This window comes from Sus scrofa, chromosome 1 (genome assembly GCF_000003025.6).
Source record: "Sus scrofa isolate TJ Tabasco breed Duroc chromosome 1, Sscrofa11.1, whole genome shotgun sequence".
NCBI lineage: Eukaryota > Metazoa > Chordata > Mammalia > Artiodactyla > Suidae > Sus > Sus scrofa.
The window spans coordinates 98,864,780-98,883,140 of NC_010443.5; the positions used below are offsets into that span (position 1 = coordinate 98,864,780).

The following is an 18,361-nucleotide window of genomic DNA, read 5'->3' on the forward strand; positions in this document are numbered from 1 at the left end:
GTGTGTGTGTTTGTGTATATGATTTACAGGATTAAAAAATATATTTTAGCCAAAATACAAAAGGCAGAGAGGGTGGTGTGGCCAGATGAAATAAGAACAGAAGAATGTTGATGAGTCCACTGAGATTCATTATACTATTTTCCAATTATGTTTACATTTAATGTGTTCATAAAAGCTTACTAAATAAACAAATAATATGAAACAATAAATGTGAAACTAAACAAGCAGAAAAATAGAGCTCTAATTAAACAAAGATAATTTAAGAAGCTGGGGAAAAGTTTTTAAAATCCTAATTAGTATCTCTGGTGAGATGTGATGGAATACTGTAACCATAAAACAAGAACAGGCTACTATGAAAAATGAGAATCACAGAACGAAGAAAAGCTCCTGAAGATTAAAAATATGATGACTGAACTTAAAAGAGAGAGAGGAATTAGCACAATGGGCACTATGGAAAACTGAATTTGTGATTTGAAAGACAAAACCAACAAGTTCCCTCAGACAATAGCAATGAAAGGTAAAAAGACAAAGTGTAAGAGAAAAGTAGAGATCCATTAATAAGAGTTCCAAAAGGGGAGTTCTCATTGTGGCTCAGAGCTAACAAACCTGACTAGTATCCATGAGGATGTGGGTTGATCCCTGGCCTTGCTCGGTGGGTTAAGGATCTGGTGTGGCTGTGATATAGGCTGGCAGCTGCAGCTCCAATTTGACTCCTAGCTTGGGAACTTCCACGTGCCTCGGGTGCGGCCCTAAAAAAAGAAAAAAAAAAAAAAAAAAAAAAAAAAAACTGTTCCAAAAGGGACAGACTAAAGCTGACTCTTGAACAACATGGGTTTGAACCAATACAAATCCACTTATATGCAAATTTTTCCTTCCAATAAATATACAGTCAGCCCTCTGTATCTGCAGGTTGCCTTCTCAGACAGAGAGGGCTGACTATGGGACTTGAGCATCTGTGGATTTTGGTATTCATGGCGGGTCCTGGAACCAATCCCCCGCTGATACTGAGAGAGGACTGTAGAAGAAAAATGAAAAAATTAGTAACAGAAAATTTCTTTGAAGGAAAGAGAAACTTTCAACATTTTAAGCAAAAATATTAGGAAAAAATCAAAATTTATTCTGATAAAATTTCTGAATTCGCAGTATATGAAAAAATCCTACTGGCTTCTAGACAGAAGAAATATGTTGTCAGAAAAAGAATGAAAAGCAGACTAACATTAGATTTCTCATCTTGAACACCATACATCTGAAGGGCAATGTCTACAAATTTTTGAGGAATAGATTATAATTCCAGAATTGTGTATGGAGAGAAACTACCAGACAAAATACAGAAAAATGAAGACTTATGAGTATTTAAAGACTTATAGCCACCCGTGTGCTGTTTTGGGGAGAGAAAAAAAATCACCACACACAAAAGTGCTAAGCTGCCCTGCCTCACCACCGTGATGAAACAATGAAACATTAACAGCCAGAAAAATTAAAGAGAGGGAAAACAGGGTCCACTAAACAATAACAAAATAACAACCACCACAAAAAAAAAAAAAAACAAAACCCACAATCAGGAAATATAATTAAATCTCAATAATATAGTTGACTTTATTTCTTCCAAAAGACCAACAAAACAGTTCTTTGCTAAGTCCCTCTCCCCCCAAACTCCAAACAATATTAAAAATGACAAAGGGGGCATGACAACAGGTAAGAATAAAGAAGTAAAGAAATACTGTCTTCAGCTTCATTTAAATGCCCACAAGTACCTCCACAACAGATTTTTCCTCACTTCAACTTTTTGGCAAGATTTTCACATCACCGAGCATCCCTCATTACAGATAACCCAACCCTGACCTTGTTCTGCACGCTCTGCTCAGAGGCTGGCATTTACAAGTGCCCAGTACGTGGTCGTTGAGTACTGTTTATGAAGTAAAAAATGTAAAATCGTAAACATTTCCATTTCTTCATGATTAATAATGACCTTAATTAACTGGAAGAGATAACCTCCATGCAAAACAAATGACAGTAATGGAACATATTCAAAACAATGAGAGATTTGGCAGTTGAATCTTTAAATGTTGCTATGCTCAGTCCCTGTGACTTACTCTCTAAGGCAGCAGTTCTGGAAATGTGGCCCTGGGACCTCTACAGGTCCCTCAGACATTTCTGCAGTGTTCTCAAGGTCAACACTATTTTCATGATAATACCAAGACATTACTTTCTGCTCTCCTTCTCCATGCGTGTAGTTCAGTTTTCCAGAGGCTACATGTTTAACAGCACAACAAGCTTAATACAGGACTCACTGAGAATCAGTTAAGGCTATTCATTAAAGAGATTTGCGAAAATGTACAACGAAGCCATTCTTCTAAGTTTTTGTTTGTGGAAAGCAGTTCTTTTCATAAAAATATGTTACTAATGCTAACATGTAATGGGTTTATTACCATATTAACTATCTCTAAATGAACTAATCAAAAATTTTTAAATATGTCAGTTTTAACTGCTAATATGGTTAATGTAGAGAACAATAACCCACAAAAGGATGTTATCTGGCATCCTCAATTATTTTTAAGTGTAAAGACCAAAAAGGTTAAGAACCACTGCCCTGAGTCTCCAAGGGAATACTAACCCAGGATCCTCATTAGGCAGCTTTACTAGTCAGAGGAGCCTCTGTCTTTTAAAAGGTCACACACTTGAGTATAGTTTGGTTTCTCCTCTCTCTTGGCTCTGGTGTTTAGAAATAAATTACCATAAGCCATCCTTATTTGAAACCAAGGTCACTGGCTCTTAATGTCTGCTTGTGTGTGTCAATTATACAACTGGATGGAAGAAGTGTTTTGAATAAAAGTAGTCTTATTTAACATTCAACAAATATTTAATGAGTATCCACATGGTAAACTTACAATGTTACTATGAAAATTAGAAATCCAATTTAGCATTTAAATAAAAGTCTGTCTTTTCTTCCTGTGAAAAATAAATCAATGTCTGGAAATTCTGGTAGTGTTTAAGAAAAATTAAAAATAACTAGTCAGAGAGTTTACACAGCTTCCCATGGGACGTCAATGCATAAGAGGCAGCATACAGAAAATTTTCTTGTTAACTTGGCTGTAGTTCTAGACCTATTTATTTGGTTCTTATAAAAACAATTCCTCATCTCTTGCATTCACCATCCATACAGTTTAATAGCTGCAGACTGTTATCATCTCGATTATGTGTTATATGTATTTATCATTTTATTCTAAAATTAGTCAAGTAACATGTAGAAGGAAACTCCTCAAGGATCTGAAAACATCTTCCTTCTCGAAAAGTATATAAGAATTGTTTGTAGTTTCGGGTCTTTTTTTCAGCTTTTTTCTCTCATGTGATTTGTTTTTATTGAATATATTCCTTCCATATGTTTCATAGGCTAGAATATTACATAGTAACATACAATATCAACTCTAAAAAACTAAACATATACAGAAAAGCGCAAAGAATTAACTTCCGTACTCCGACAAGTGACATTAACATTCTATTAACATGAACATTTAAGGTCCCCAAAGAGGGAAAACCACTCTCTTGTGTTTAATCTGTACCTTTTTGGTCCATTTTAAATACTTTATATGTATACATACAGATAAACACACACACACACACAACCAAAAACCGGCATTCCTTTGTATATTTTCTAGTTTATATAAATAGTATCATAATATATCAGATGGAGTAGTGTCTTTGAAATTCACGTCTCCCAAAACCTGTCGATGTGACCCTATTTGGAAACTGGGTCTTTGTAGACACAATCAAGTTAAGATGAGATGATACTGACTTAGGGTGGGCCCCAAATCCTATGACTGATGTTCTTATAAGAAGAGAAGGCAAAATGGAGTTCCCTTAGTGGCTCAGTGGTTAACGAACCAGACTAGGATCCATGAAGACGCAGGTTTGATCCCTGGCCTTGCTCAGTGGGTTAAGGATTGGGCATTGCTATGAGCTGTGGTATAGCTCACAGCCTGGATCCCACGTTGCTGTGGCTGTGGCGCAGGCTGGCAGCTATAGTTCTGATTCGACTCCTAGCCTGGGAACTTCCACATGCCATGGGTGCAGCCCTAAAAAGCAGGGGGAAAAAAAAAAGGAGGAAAGAAAGACATGCTCATAAGAAAAGGCCATGTGATGACAGACACAGAGGCTGGATGCAGCCACAGGCCAAAGAACACCATGAACAACCAGAAGCTAGGATGCATATACTCCCCTAGACCCTTCAGAGAGAACATGGCCCTGCTGACACCTTGCTTTTAGACTTAAGAGTCTCCAAAACTGTAAACAACCAATTTCTGTTGTTTTAAGCCACTCAGTTTGTTATGGCAGCACTAGTAAACTGACAGACTTAAGGATCTGCCTGTATCTTACTTTTTTCACTCAATATGTCTTTGCAACTCCTCTATATTGATATATATATAAGAATTAATATTTGAAGTGTCCATCATGGCTCAGTGGTTAGTGAATCCGACTAGGAACCATGAGGTTTCAGGTTCCATCCCTGGCCTCGCTCAGTGGGTTAAGGATCTGGCATTGCTGTGAGCTGTGGTGTAGGTTGCAGATGCAGCTCAGATCCCTCGTTGCCATGGCTCTGGCATAGGCCAGTGGCTACAAATCCGATTAGACCCCTGGCCTGGGAATCTCCATATGCCGCAGAAGTGGCCCTAGGAAAGACCAAAAAACAAAACAAAACAAAAAAGAATATTTACCACGTATGCCAAAGTCTAATAGTACTAGCTATATTTTTTTAAATGAACTACTTACATACTAGATAGTAAACAGCTGCTACCCCCAAACCACTCCCCCAGGACCTCTTCATGGTTTGGCAATTAATGTACAGCAGAGAACAAAGGAACAAAGGTCATGCCATTTAAATAGTTGAAAATCACCTCTACTTCATTCCATCCAACCAGCCCTGTGCCAAAAGGCCACAGTTTTATTCACTTTTCTACTATGGAAATTTAAGTTATTTCCAGTTTTCCCCCTATTAAAAACAAGGTTACCTCTCTCATAACTAAGTGGATTAAGGATCCGACATTGCCATTGCTGTGGCTCTGGTTACAGCTGTGGTGCAAATTCCATCTCTGACCCAGTAACTTTCACATGCCGTGGTGCCGCCAAAAAAGAAACAAAAAAGCAATGTTACAGTATAGATTCTTGCCCTCAGTAAGCAAAATCTCACTATATTAAACTCAGAAAGCAGGGAGTCCTTACACTCCATACTGTTAATAGCTGGATGTTAATTAGTGCAAGTCAGGAATCACATAGATTTTGAAAATAAAAATACCTATAAAGTCCCTGTTTTCAAGCTACCCAGTTTGTGATACTTAGCAACTTCACAAGGACTGTTGTAAGAGTTTGTTAGGAAGTAGAATTGCTAAGACACTGAACAGCTCCTTTTAAAAATGTATGTTCTGATCTCTATTAACTGAAAAGCACAGAGCACCAGTGTGCTACATAGTAGCACCAGCCACAAGCAGGGATTTAAATTGAAATTTAATAAAATTAAAAATTCAATTCCTCAGTCATACTGGCCACATTTCAAATGCTGGCATATTAGACAGTGCAGTTACAGAAAATTTCCATCAACATAGAAAGTTCGAATCAACAACTTGGTATAGGGACCACCACTGTATCTTTCATGCAGTTTTATTAAATATTAATATTGATGCTTGTGAAGCACCTAAAGACCCCAGCTAGTACTCCCTGATCCTCTAACCTCTGACAACCAACCACTCTCCTAAATTTGGTGCTTCATGACCTGAATATTTTTGAATTTACTATTACCAAAACTTAGTTTATTTCATTCATTGTAGCTCTGCTGCAGTATTTATGTTATCAGCTGTTTGAATGTTTGAGCACTACAAACAATACTACAATGAACATTCCTTCAAATGTGCTCTGGTGAATCTATCGAAAAGTTTTTCCTAGGACTCAAACCAGGAAATGGAACTGCTAGAAGGTAGAGTATTTATTCTGCAGGTAATTTGAGGAATAAGAGAGGCCAATTCCTCTCGAAAGTGGTTCGACCAGTTTATACTGTCACTACCAGAATATAAGAGTCCTCTTTATCTACAGCCTCACCTGATATATGAGATGTAATTTTTGCAAATCTGATGAGTACAAAATATTTTGGTTATCTTAACTAGCATGATCATGATGAATCATCAATTAAACATCTTTTAAAAATGCTTACTGGCCATTCAGGTTTCCTAGTCTGTTTTTTCTATTACTTTGCTCATTATTCTATCAATACTTTGGTTTTGGAACTGATTATAAGGGTTCTTTACAAATTAAAAATGCTAACCCATCATCCTATCTGTGGCTTGTTTTTACTTGTTCTAACAGTGAATTTTAACACAAACATTAATCTTTTCATTCATGGTTTACACATGTTTTTGCTTAAGAAATCCCTTTTTCAAATTTATAGAAATACTATCTTTTAATTTCTCTTTGGAAATTTTAAAATGCAGTCTTTCACATCTAGGTCTTATTGATCCAAGAGGAATTTTTCTTTGTATGTGAGGCAAGCAAATCTAATTTTACTTTTTCCATCTGAATGAGCCATGTTCCCAATCTCAGCATGATTTACTTACTACTTTTGCCACACTTCACATTTCCATATAAAAATGGGTCGTTTCTGGACTCTCTCAGTTCTTCGGAATTCAATTTATCTATTTCATATTTCTATGTTAATAAAACACAATCTTAAGAACTGAAGTTTTATAACTTATCTATGTGGTACAGTTACTCCACAATGAACTGCTTCAACAACTTTCTAGGCTTCTTGCTTTTCCCTATGATTTATGGTATTAGCTTCTCAAGTATCATAAAAAAAATGCTGAGATTTTGATCAGATGAACATAGTGATTAACACGGAGACAAAATTAACAACTTTATGACACTGACTCTTCCCATGTGTGAACATGGTATCTCCACTTATTAATCCATATTTAATATCTTTCATTTAGGTAATTTATACCACTTAAAAACTACTGCAAAGAACAAATGCTGGAGAAGGTGTGGAGAAAAGGGAACCCTCCTACACTGCTGGTGGGAAGGTAAATTGGTACAGCTACTCTGGAAAACAGTATGGAGTTTCCTCAGAAAACTATAAATAGAATTACCATAAGATCCAGCAATCCCACTTCTGGGTATATTTCCAGACAAAACTACAATTCAATAAGCTACACACACCCCGTGTGTTTATAGCAGCACTACCCACAATAGCCAAGACATGGAAACAACCTAAATGTACATCAACAGATAAATGGATTAAGAAGAAGTGGTACATTCTATTTTTAGTTTTCTGAGGAATCTCTATACTGTTTCCCACAAAGAGTGTAGGAGGAATCCCTTTTCTCCATACCCTCTCCAGCATTTATTGTTTGTAGACATTCTGATGATGGCCATTCTGGCTGGTGTAAGGTGGTACCTCATAGTGACTTTGATTTGCATTTCTCTAATAATGAGTGCTGTTGAACATCTCTTCATGTGTTTTTTGGCCATCTGTATGTCTTCTTTGGAGAACTGTCTGTTTAGATCTTCTGCCCATTTTTTTGATGGGCTTTTTTTTTTTTTTTTTTGGTATTGAGCGGTAGGAGGTGTTTATAAATTTTGGAAATTAATCCCGTCGGTCGCTTCATTTGCAAATATTTTCTCCCATTCTGTGGGTTGTTTTTTCTTTTTGTTTAGGGTTTGCTTTGCTGGGCAGAAACTTTTAACTAAGTCCCACTTGTTTATTTTACCATTTGATCCAGCAATCCCACTCCTGGGCATCTATCCAGAGAAAACCATGACTCGATACATACACTCCAATGTGCATTGCAGCACTATACACAATAGTCAGGACATGGAAACAACCTAAATGTCCATCGACAGAGGAGTGGATAAGGAAGATGTGGTACGTGTACACAATGGAATATTACTCAGCCATTCAAAGCAAAGAAATAACGGCATTTGCAGCAACATGGATGGACCTTGAAATTTTCATGCTAAGTGAAGTTGGTCAGACAGTGACAGTGAGACACCAACATCATATGATATCATTTACATGTGGAATCTAAAAAAAGGATGCAATTAACTTCTTTGCAGAATAGATACTGGCCCACAGACTTTGAAAAACTTATGTTTTCCAAATGAAACAGGTTGGGGGGGTGAGGGGGATGCACTGGGGGTTTGGGATGTAAATGATGTAAAATTGGGTTGTGATGACCATTGTACAACTATAAATGTAATAAAAATTCATTGAGTAATTAAAGAAAATATGTGGCACATATACACAATGGAATACTACTCAGCCATAAAAAAGAATGTAAATTTTGCCATTTGCCACAACATGGATGCAACTAGAGACTCTCATAGCAAATGAAGTAAGTCAGAAAGAGAAAGACAAATACCATATGATATCGCTTATATGTGGAATCTAAATTATAGCACAAATGAAACTCCTAGAAGAGAACATAGGCAAAACACTCTCTGACATCAACATCATGAATATTTTCTCAGGTCAGTCTCCCAAAACAACAGAAATAAAATAAAAAATAAACCAATGGGACCTAATCAAACTGAAAAGCTTTTGCACAGCAAAGGAAACCAAAAAGAAAACAAAAAGACAACTTACAGAGTGGGAGAAAACAGTTTCAAACGATGTAATGGACAAGGGCTTAATCTCCAGAATACATAACCAACATATATGACTCAACAGCAAAAAAGCCAATCAACCAATGGAAAAATGGGCAAAAGACCTGAATAGACATTTCTCCAGGGAAGATATACAGATGACCAGCAAACACATGAAAAAATGCTCAACATCACTGATTATAAGAGAAATGCAAATCAAAACTACCATGAGAGACCAACTCACACCAGTCAGAATGGCCATCATTAATAAGTCCACAAATAACAACTGCTAGAGAGGTTGTGGAGAAAAGGGAACCCTCCTGCACTGTTGGTGGGAATGTAAACTGGTACAGCCACTATGGAGAACAGTTTGGAGATACCTTAGAAACCTATACATAGAACTTCCATATGACCCAGCAATCCCACTCTTGGGCATATATCCGGACAAAACTCTACTTAAAAGAGACACATGCACCTGCATGTTCATTGCCACACTATTCACAAGAGCCAAGACATGGAAACAACCCAAATGTCCATCAACAGATGACTGGATTCGGAAGATGTGGTATATATACACAATGGAATACTACCCAGCCACGAAAAAGAATGACATAATGCCATTTGCAGCAACCTGGATGGAACTAGAGACTCTCATACTGAGTGAAATGAGTCAGAAAGACAAAGACAAATACCATATGATATCATCTATAACTGGAATCTAATATCCAGCACAAATGAACATCTCCACAGAAAAGAAAATGATAGACTTGGAGAACAGACTTGTGGCTGCCCGATGGGAGAGAAAGGGAACAGGAGGGTTCGAGAGCTTGGGGTTATCCAATACAACTTAGAATAGATTTACAAGGAGATCCTGCTGAGCAGCATTGAGAACTATGTTTAGATACTCATATTGCAACAGAACAAAGGGTGGGGAAAAAAATGTATACATGTAAGAGCAACTTGATCCCCATGCTGTGCAGTGGGAAAAATAAAAATAAAAAATAAAATAAATTATAGCACAAATGAACCTATCTAACAAAACAGAAAAGACGTGGTTGCCAAGGCAGGGGGGGAAGTGGGATGGATGGGGAGTTAGGGTTAGCAGATGCTAACTATTACATTTAAAATGGATAATGAGTTCCTACTATACAGCACAGGGAACTATAGCCAGTCTCTTGAGATAGACTATAAGGGAAGATAACACAAGAAAAAGAATGTCACTTTGCTACACAGCAGAAACTGGCACAACGCTGTAAATCAACTATAATTTTTAAAAACTATACTTCTTTTAGATTGATTTCTAAGTTCACTGTAGTTTTATTGCCATTTTAAATAATATCTCTATATCACATTTTGAATTTCCTTGTTATTGTTATGCAGAAATAGTATTTATTTTGTATGCTGATCTTTGATCCAGAAAATGTGTTCGAATTTCCTCAAAGTTTTAAAATTAGACTCTTAAATTTTCTGTGCAATCATAACTACATATATGAACATTTAGATTTCCTTTCTTTTCAATTTTTAATCACTTATAGCTTATTCTAGTCTTAACAATCTGCTTAGAATTCTAGTACAATGTTGAAAAGCGATAATAAAGGGCATAAACACTTTGTTCTGACTTTCAAGGAAATACTTCTAAAATTCCCCAAATATAGTACTTAACTATAGGTTTCTGTAGAGACAGGAATTTCTTTCTACCTTTATTGTGTTGAGCTTTCTCTCTCCTTTTTTTTTTTTTTTTTTTTTTTGCTTTTTAGGGCCGCACTTTCGACATACGGAATTCCCAGGCTAGGGGTTGAACTGGAGTGCAGCCGCTGGCCTACGCCATATCTCATGGCAACGCCAGATTCTTCACCCACCAAGAGGGGCCAGGGATCAAATCCGCATCCTCATAGATAACTAGCAGCTTTGTTACCACTGAGTCACAACAGGAACTTCAAGGTTTTTCTTAAATCATGAATTAAGTGTTGACTTTACCACATGCTTTTTCTGCATCTCTGGAAATGATTATATGGATTTTAATGCTTAAATTAATAAACTTCATCAAGATATTTTCTAATATGAAGCCATCTTTCTACTCCTGCAGTAGTTGGTATTGACAGATATATTCTTTTTCCTATCTTGCTTTATTCTATTTTACAAATTAAATTTATAAGCTCTGTGATTACATTTCTGTCAGTACTGCCTTGAAATAATGACCTTCTTTGCCTTGCTTTGGACACCAGAGCTGAACACTGTAGTTATTTCTCCTTTGTTTGCTGTCTTGATGTTAAGTTTTATAAACAGAGGACATTTGGAGGGACACCTCAACACCAAAGCAAAAGGAAGACTCTTTCCTCCCTCCTTTCAGTGTCATGTTTTCTATGCAGTAGTCAAGAACAGATCAGCACGGGAGACTTCGTAATGTTTACCTAAGTGACCTTCACAGTTCACTTTTGCCCACACTCCTGGAAGATTGTGTATTCCCGGGGCAACCAGGTCCTCTTGCTCAAAGATCTGGATCTCAGCTTTGGGTAGGTATGGAGAAGCTTCCTTTAAATTTCTAAATTCCTTCCTCTTCCTCTCTGCAACAGCTACTTTCTGCAGCTGCCTCTTCTGTATTCTTAAGCACTGTCAATTTCTTTCACGACTAAACACATTAAATAATTTAGGCTCACAGGTCATACAGTCCCTGTCACCAATGACTCGACTCTCCTGTTACCTAATCATACTGACATTTTGCACAGAAAAGGAAACCATGAAAATAAAACAAAAAGACAACCTACGGAATGGGAGAAAATAGTTTCAAATGATGCAACTGACAAAGGCTTAATCTCTAAAATATACAAACAACTTATACAACTCAACAGCAAAAACAAACAAACAAAAAAACCCCAATTGAAAAATGGGCAAAAGACCTGTATAGACATTTCTCCAAAGAAGATACACAGATGGCCAATGGGCACATGAAAAAATGCTCATCATCACTAATGATTAGAGAAATGCAAATCAAAACTACCACAAGATACCACCTCACACAAGTCAGAATGACCATCATTAACAAGTCAACAGATAACAAGTGATGAAGAGGGTGTGGAGAAAAGGGAACCCTCCTACACTTTTGGTAGGAATGTAAGTTGGTACAACCACTATGGAAAACAGTATAGCAGTACAGCAGAAAACTAAATATAGAAGTACCATATGACTCAGCAATCCCACTCTTGGACATGTATCTGGACAAAACTTTCCTTGAAAAAGATACATGCACCCGTATGTTCACAGCAGCTGTACTCACAAGAGCCAAGACATGGAAATAAGCCAAATGTCCATCGACAGATGAATGGATTAAAAAGATGTGGTGTATATATATATATGGTACACACACACACACACACACACACACAGGAATACTACTCAGCCACAAAAAAGAACAAAATAATGCCATTTGCAGCAACATGGATGGAACTAGATACTCTCATACTAAGTAAAGTAAGTCAGAAAGAGAAAGACAAATACCATATGCTATCACTTACATCTGGAATCTAATATATAGCACAAATGGAACTTTCCACAGAAAAGAGACTCATGGACCTGGAGAACAGACTTGTGGTTGCCAAGGGGGCGGGGGAGGGAGTGGGATGGACTGGGAGTCTGGGGTTAATAGGTGTAAACTACCGCATTTGGAATAAACCAACTAAAATGGAAAGAATAAAAATCATTAAAAAAATAACGACAGCAACAGTGGAGCGCACATAAACAGCTGTGGATGTTTTGCAATAAAACCTTATTTACAAAACAAAACAAAACAAAAACCTAAGCAGCTGGCCTGCAGGGCATACTTTGCTGAACTGTCTAATAAAGTTATTGTTGCTGATGGTAATGGTAATAAATATACGTGATTTAGAATATCAGTGAATCCATCACTATCTGTGAATTGAAAATTTAACATGAATATCACAGCACTGTGGCGGATCAGCAGAATAGCAGTGATATTCGAGAGGTGATTTTTCATATTAGAAATAGTAATTGAAGCAGGTAGTAATTTCACATATTACAGTATTTAGATTTAATATGAAAATGGATCCATTAGAACAAGTTGAACACATATATTCACATGAAAGATACTTTCAATTGTATTAGTACATAAAAAATTCCAAATTTCTCAGGTTGTTTGTTACATTACTTTATTGTTCATATTTACCCTGGTTTGAAGGAGAGTTCTTCGACCAGATGTATTCAATCACTATCTTTACACATCATCAACCATTGTACTTGCATAGTTACACCCAAGCGCTTAAAACCTTTATGTGCTATGGGTTTTTATATATTTCTTAATGAAACCAGTATCCTTAGGCTCATTAGCATAATCATGACACTTTGCTGAAACACATAATCTTTGGCATGTCTCTTGGTATATATGCATGTGTGTTTCTTTGAATACATACCTACTAGAATTGCTAGGTGTTCGGATTTGTGTGTGTGTATGTGTTCAAATTATAGAGAAAATGAGTTTACCAAAAGAGTTGTGACAATTTTTTTTAGTGGTCCAGAGCATATGAAAGTTCCTGGGCCAGGGATTGAATCTGCACCTCAGCAGCAATCCAGGCTGTTGCAGCTGGGTTCTTAATCCACTGCACCATAGCAGGAATACCAGGAGTTACAACCATTTAAAACCCTACCAGCAGCACCACATCCTAGCCAGTAGTAGGTATCATCATCCTTTTTTACTTTTAGTCATTCAGGTGGGTGTCTACTAGACCTCACTGTGATTTAATTTGCTATTTCCTAATTACTAATGAAATTTTTAAAACACTTTTTAATAAGTTTATTGACCATATGGATACATTTTCAAGTGCTTCCTCAAGCCTCTTATTCATTTTACCATTGTGTCTTATTCTTACTGGTTTGTAGGAGTTCATTACATAACATCATATTACATATGCTAAATATAAGCCATTTGTGAATTATATATATATATACATACACACATATGTATATATGTGTGTGTGTGTGTGTGTGTATGTACATATATATCTCTTCTCCCACCCTCTGGCTTGATTTTTCATTCTCTCACTAATATTTTTCAATAAAAGCTTTAAGTTTTTTTTTTTAATTTTTAAATTTTTTTTAGCTTTAAGTTTCAATGTAGTATATTTTATCAATCTTTCCTTGGAAAAGTATTTGGAAAATACTTCACAAAAGAAAATATATAAGCACATGAAAGTACACGAAAACTGCTCAATATCACTGGGCATTAAGAACTGAAAATTCTAACCAAAATAACATACCAGAATATATTTCATAATTATGTCCCCAGTGGATGATTCCACATAGAGAACTTTATAGAAATATTTATTTATTCTTACTACTACACATAAAAAGGGAAAGGATAAAATAAATAGATCAACAAGAAAGTCAAGTTCTAGAGAAAAAAAATTATTTAAATACCTGAATTTGAAATGTCACCACCTGAAATCCTTATGGAAAGGACTTAAATATGAGCTGAACCTAATGCTTTCCCTATCTAACCTTCCCTGTTTTGGAGGTCAGTAAAGTTTAATTTTAATGCAAAATTCTGTGCTAATTTTAAAATTGTTTTAATTACCAAACATAATAGAGATACAAAAAAGAACAGAAAATACAATTAAAAGTATATCCACCCTTGAATTTTGTTAAATCTTAATGTTTTTGTCAGATACGCTTGAAAGTTTTGTGTGGTTACTGGTTCTACTTTTGGGGGCTTTTTTCTTGTTTTGTTTTGTTTTGTTTTGTTTTCCTTTTTTAGAGCCACATCCGAGGCATATGGAAGTTCCCAGGCTAGGGTTGAATCGGAGCTGCAGCTGCCAGCCTAAGCCACAGCCACAGCAACACCAGATCCAAGCCACGTCTGTGACCTACACCACAGCTCACAGCAACACCAGATCCTTAACCCACTAAGCAAGGCCAGGGATTGAACCCACATCCTCATGGATACTGGTTAGGTTCATTATTGCTGAGCCACAACAATCACTCTTACTTTGGTTTTTGCTGCTGTTGAAGTAAACAGAAGATTATGGACCTAAAAGAAGCCCTACTGTGTGCCCTCCCCATTTTCATTCTTTTTTCTTACTTTGATATAGCCAGTAACATGTTTTACTCTACATGTTCTAAAAATTTTCAATATTATAAACAGTGTTAGATGACCATTAATAGACATGTCCTCTCTATGCAAATGTGCAAGAGTCTTTATAGACAGCCTTGGAGTAAAATGCTGACTTGTGGGGTATACACAGCTTCAGTTTCACCCATATCTCTTAAAACTATACACACACCTGTCTTATGACCCAGCAGTTCTACTCCTACGTATATGTCCAAATAGATGAGTGCATATGTCCACCAAAACACGTTCAAAAATGTGCACAGTCACTTAAGCAAAAATAGCCCCAGAGTGGAAAAAAAGCCAAATATCAACCCAGAAGGGAATAAATAAATCTACTGTGGCATATTCATACAATGGAATAGCACATACCAATTTAAAAGAACAAACAAATGATGTAGTAACATGGGTGAATTTCAGCAACACTATGTTGAGTAAAAGGAGCCAAAATAAAAGAGAACACACGAATTTCACTTCCTAATATCCAGTAATAATAAGCATTTTTCATGTACTTTCCATGTCCTTGTATATCTTCTTTTATGAAGCATTTTTCCAAATTTCTCCCCATCATTTTAAATTATACTTTTTATTTTGAAATTATTGTAGTTTTAAGAAAAATGCACCTTTTACCTCTTTTCCCCTAGTGACTACAATAATTCAAGGAGATGCAAAAACTAATCTATTAGGGAGTTCCCATTGTGGCTCAGCAGTAACAAACCAGACAGGTATCCATGAGGACATAGGTCCAATCCCTGGCCTTGCTCAATGGGTTAAGGATCCGGTATTGCAATGAGCTATGGTGCAGGTTGCAGATTCGGCTCGGATCTGGTGCTGCTCTGGTGTAGGCCAGCAGGTGCAGCTCTGATTTGACCTCTAGTCTAGGAACTTCCATATGCCTCAGGTGTGGCCCTAAAAAAGGGCCCTAAAAAGAAAAAAAAAAAAACAATCTAGGAAGGAAGTCAGAATAGTAAACTCTGGTTGGTGTTGGGTACTGACCAGAACAGGGCAAAAAGGAATTTTCTATTATGCTAGAAATGTTCAATACTTGATATGGGTGGTAATAATACAGGTATATACATACGTAGAAACTAATAAGCTGTGACTTTAAAATTTGTGCACTTTCTACTTCATACTTCAATTTTAAAATGCTTTTTAAAATCATTTTGGCTTTTTATTCCTTATCAAAAGAAAGATAGGAGTTCCCGTGGTGGCGCAGTGGTTAACGAATCCGACTAGGAACCATGAGGTTGCGGGTTCGGTCCCTGCACTTGCTCAGTGGGTTAACGATCCGGCGTTGCCGTGAGCTGTGGTGTAGGTTGCAGACGCAGCTTGGATCCCGCGTTGCTGTGGCTCTGGTGTAGGCTGGTGGCTACAGCTCCAATTCGACCCCTAGCCTGGGAACCTCCATATGCCGCAGGCGCGGCCCAAAGAAATAGCAAAACAAAACAAAACAAAAAAACAAAGAAAAAAAAAAAAAAGAAAGATAAATACTATTTTTCAAAAAAAAAAACTGATTAAGGCAGTGTAAATATTTTCTCTGGTGGTACTTTACTAAATACAAGAATGAAAAAAAAATTGTATGTTTTAAACCCTTTCTACAATGTCAAGATTCCTTAAACCTAAGTTGAAATGATGACCCCACTACATAAGAGACAAAAATAGTTTTAACAGAATAGCAGGGAAGATAAAGATGATACGAAAAGCCTACTGAAGAGAAAAAGAAGAAAGTGTTTGTACCTGAAGAAGATTGTGACCTCTAAGACCCACTACATAAGAGACAAAAATAGTTTCAACAGAATAGCAGGGAAGATAAAGATGATACGAAAAGCCTACTGAAGAGAAAAAGAAGAAAGTGTTTGTACCTGAAGAAGATTGTGACCTCTAAGACCGTCTCCCACCAGATTCCCACACAAGACTGGAACAATCTCTTCTGAGAAACTGATCGCTCCAAAAGAAAAGGCCTACAGAGAGTAGGATGCCCAGAGGAAGAGACTGAAGTGCTGCCCACACACAGAACTTCCAATCAACGTTTTAGTGCATGCTCCCAAACAGGAACAGATGAGCAAGAATCACCGCACAGTTGAGGAAAGCCTCCAATGAGGATTAAGACAGAAGTCAAAGAAGAAAATGGAACTTCAGAAAAAATGCAATATGTTTTTAATAGCTTTCGAGGGGATTCTCAGTTCTGCTGAAGAACTGAGAGTTGCATTAGTGATTGGTACATGAACATAAAACAGGGCAGTGGTGTGCTACAGGAACATTAAAACATGTACAAGAAAGGAAATGCAATTATCATACACTTCATCTGAGCACAGAATAATAGTTAACAAAATTATAATAATGTAAAAGCTAAGTTAACCAAAAAAAATAATAAAATGGAAGGAGGAAAAAAAAATCTGTGAGTTGGAAAGGGGTCTGGGAACCCAGAGGGAATACTGAAGACATGCAGGAAGAAGAGCTAACAGCTCAGGGAGGTAACAGTTAATCTACCTAAATTGAAAAATAAAGAAATAATATTATAAGCAAGTTCTTTTGAAACATAGTGCTCAAAGCATTTGTCTTTAGGGAGTGGGAATCAGGTATGGGGTAGACATGGGGTCTGCTATTTTGTATTAAAACCCAGTACTTCTATGCAAGTTTTAAAACGATTACATTCTACTACTTCGACACAAAGAAAATACCAAAGAGGAAGATACATCATTTTGGGAATGGAACTTGCCAATAGGACTAAAATTTAAAGAGTTAAATTATATTATTTTTAAAAATACCAAGCATTTTTTTCAGTCTTCTTGTTCCCTGCTTTTCACTCTTCTATATAAAAGGAACAAACCTGTTTGAGAATTTCTGCTACAAGTAAAAAGGGAAAATGGAAAGGAAAAATGAACTTGGTGCAGTAAAAACATTTCTATCAACTACTAAAGAAACTATTTGAGAGAGTTTTTAATAGTAGCTAATAGTCATTCTGGGGAAAAAACAAAACAAAACACCACTTAATAAATCTGAAGAAAGACACACCGTTTCTAAATCAGGCACTAGCAGAAAACATCCACCAGAGGGAAAAGAAGGACATAAGGGTACTAAGGGCAGTAAATTTTATGGAGTGACGTGTCTGTTCTGTAACTCTGATCAAAGTGAAGGCAGCTTACCACTTCGTGAATGGACCTATTGAAGCCATCATCTTCCGTAAGGATCAACAATATTATAAGGGCCATATACACATGGTGTGAATTTCTTTCTTCCACATGATACAGAATCTCGAGAATTGGTAAAACCTAGTGAATAAAAATTTTAATTTACTATTTCAATTACTTTATTATAAACCAGTATTTTATTTATAACTTTTCTTACATACCCTATGCTTTAATTTAGTTGTATTTTTCCTTAGAAGGGAAAAAAAAAAATACAAACCAGCCTGTGACTAAAAGTATTTTTCCATGTGTACGCTAAGGTACCAACAGAGAAAGGCATCCCCCTCTGTGAAGGTTGGCTGCCACATACAGTTTGGATTTACAGGGACCATTTAGGCTCACTGGTAAGCATCTGACACTGAAGAGAGCAAGTGAGCCTTCAGCTTAGCAGGAACTTACACAACAGGGTATTCTTAGAAAAGCTGTATAATAT

General features: G+C 36.6%; 1 protein-coding gene across 7 annotated transcripts in view; it reads right to left on the minus strand.

Annotated features, from left to right (window-relative positions):
* Positions 1 to 18,361, minus strand: part of DYM (dymeclin) — a 382,159-nt gene that overhangs the window by 222,274 nt on the left and 141,524 nt on the right. For all 7 annotated transcript variants that reach the window (XM_021092922.1, XM_021092897.1, XM_021092955.1 and 4 more), the window contains exon 11: positions 17,887 to 18,012. In XM_021092922.1, the coding sequence (XP_020948581.1) occupies positions 17,887 to 18,012 (126 nt within the window). The remainder of the gene's footprint in view (positions 1 to 17,886; positions 18,013 to 18,361) is intronic.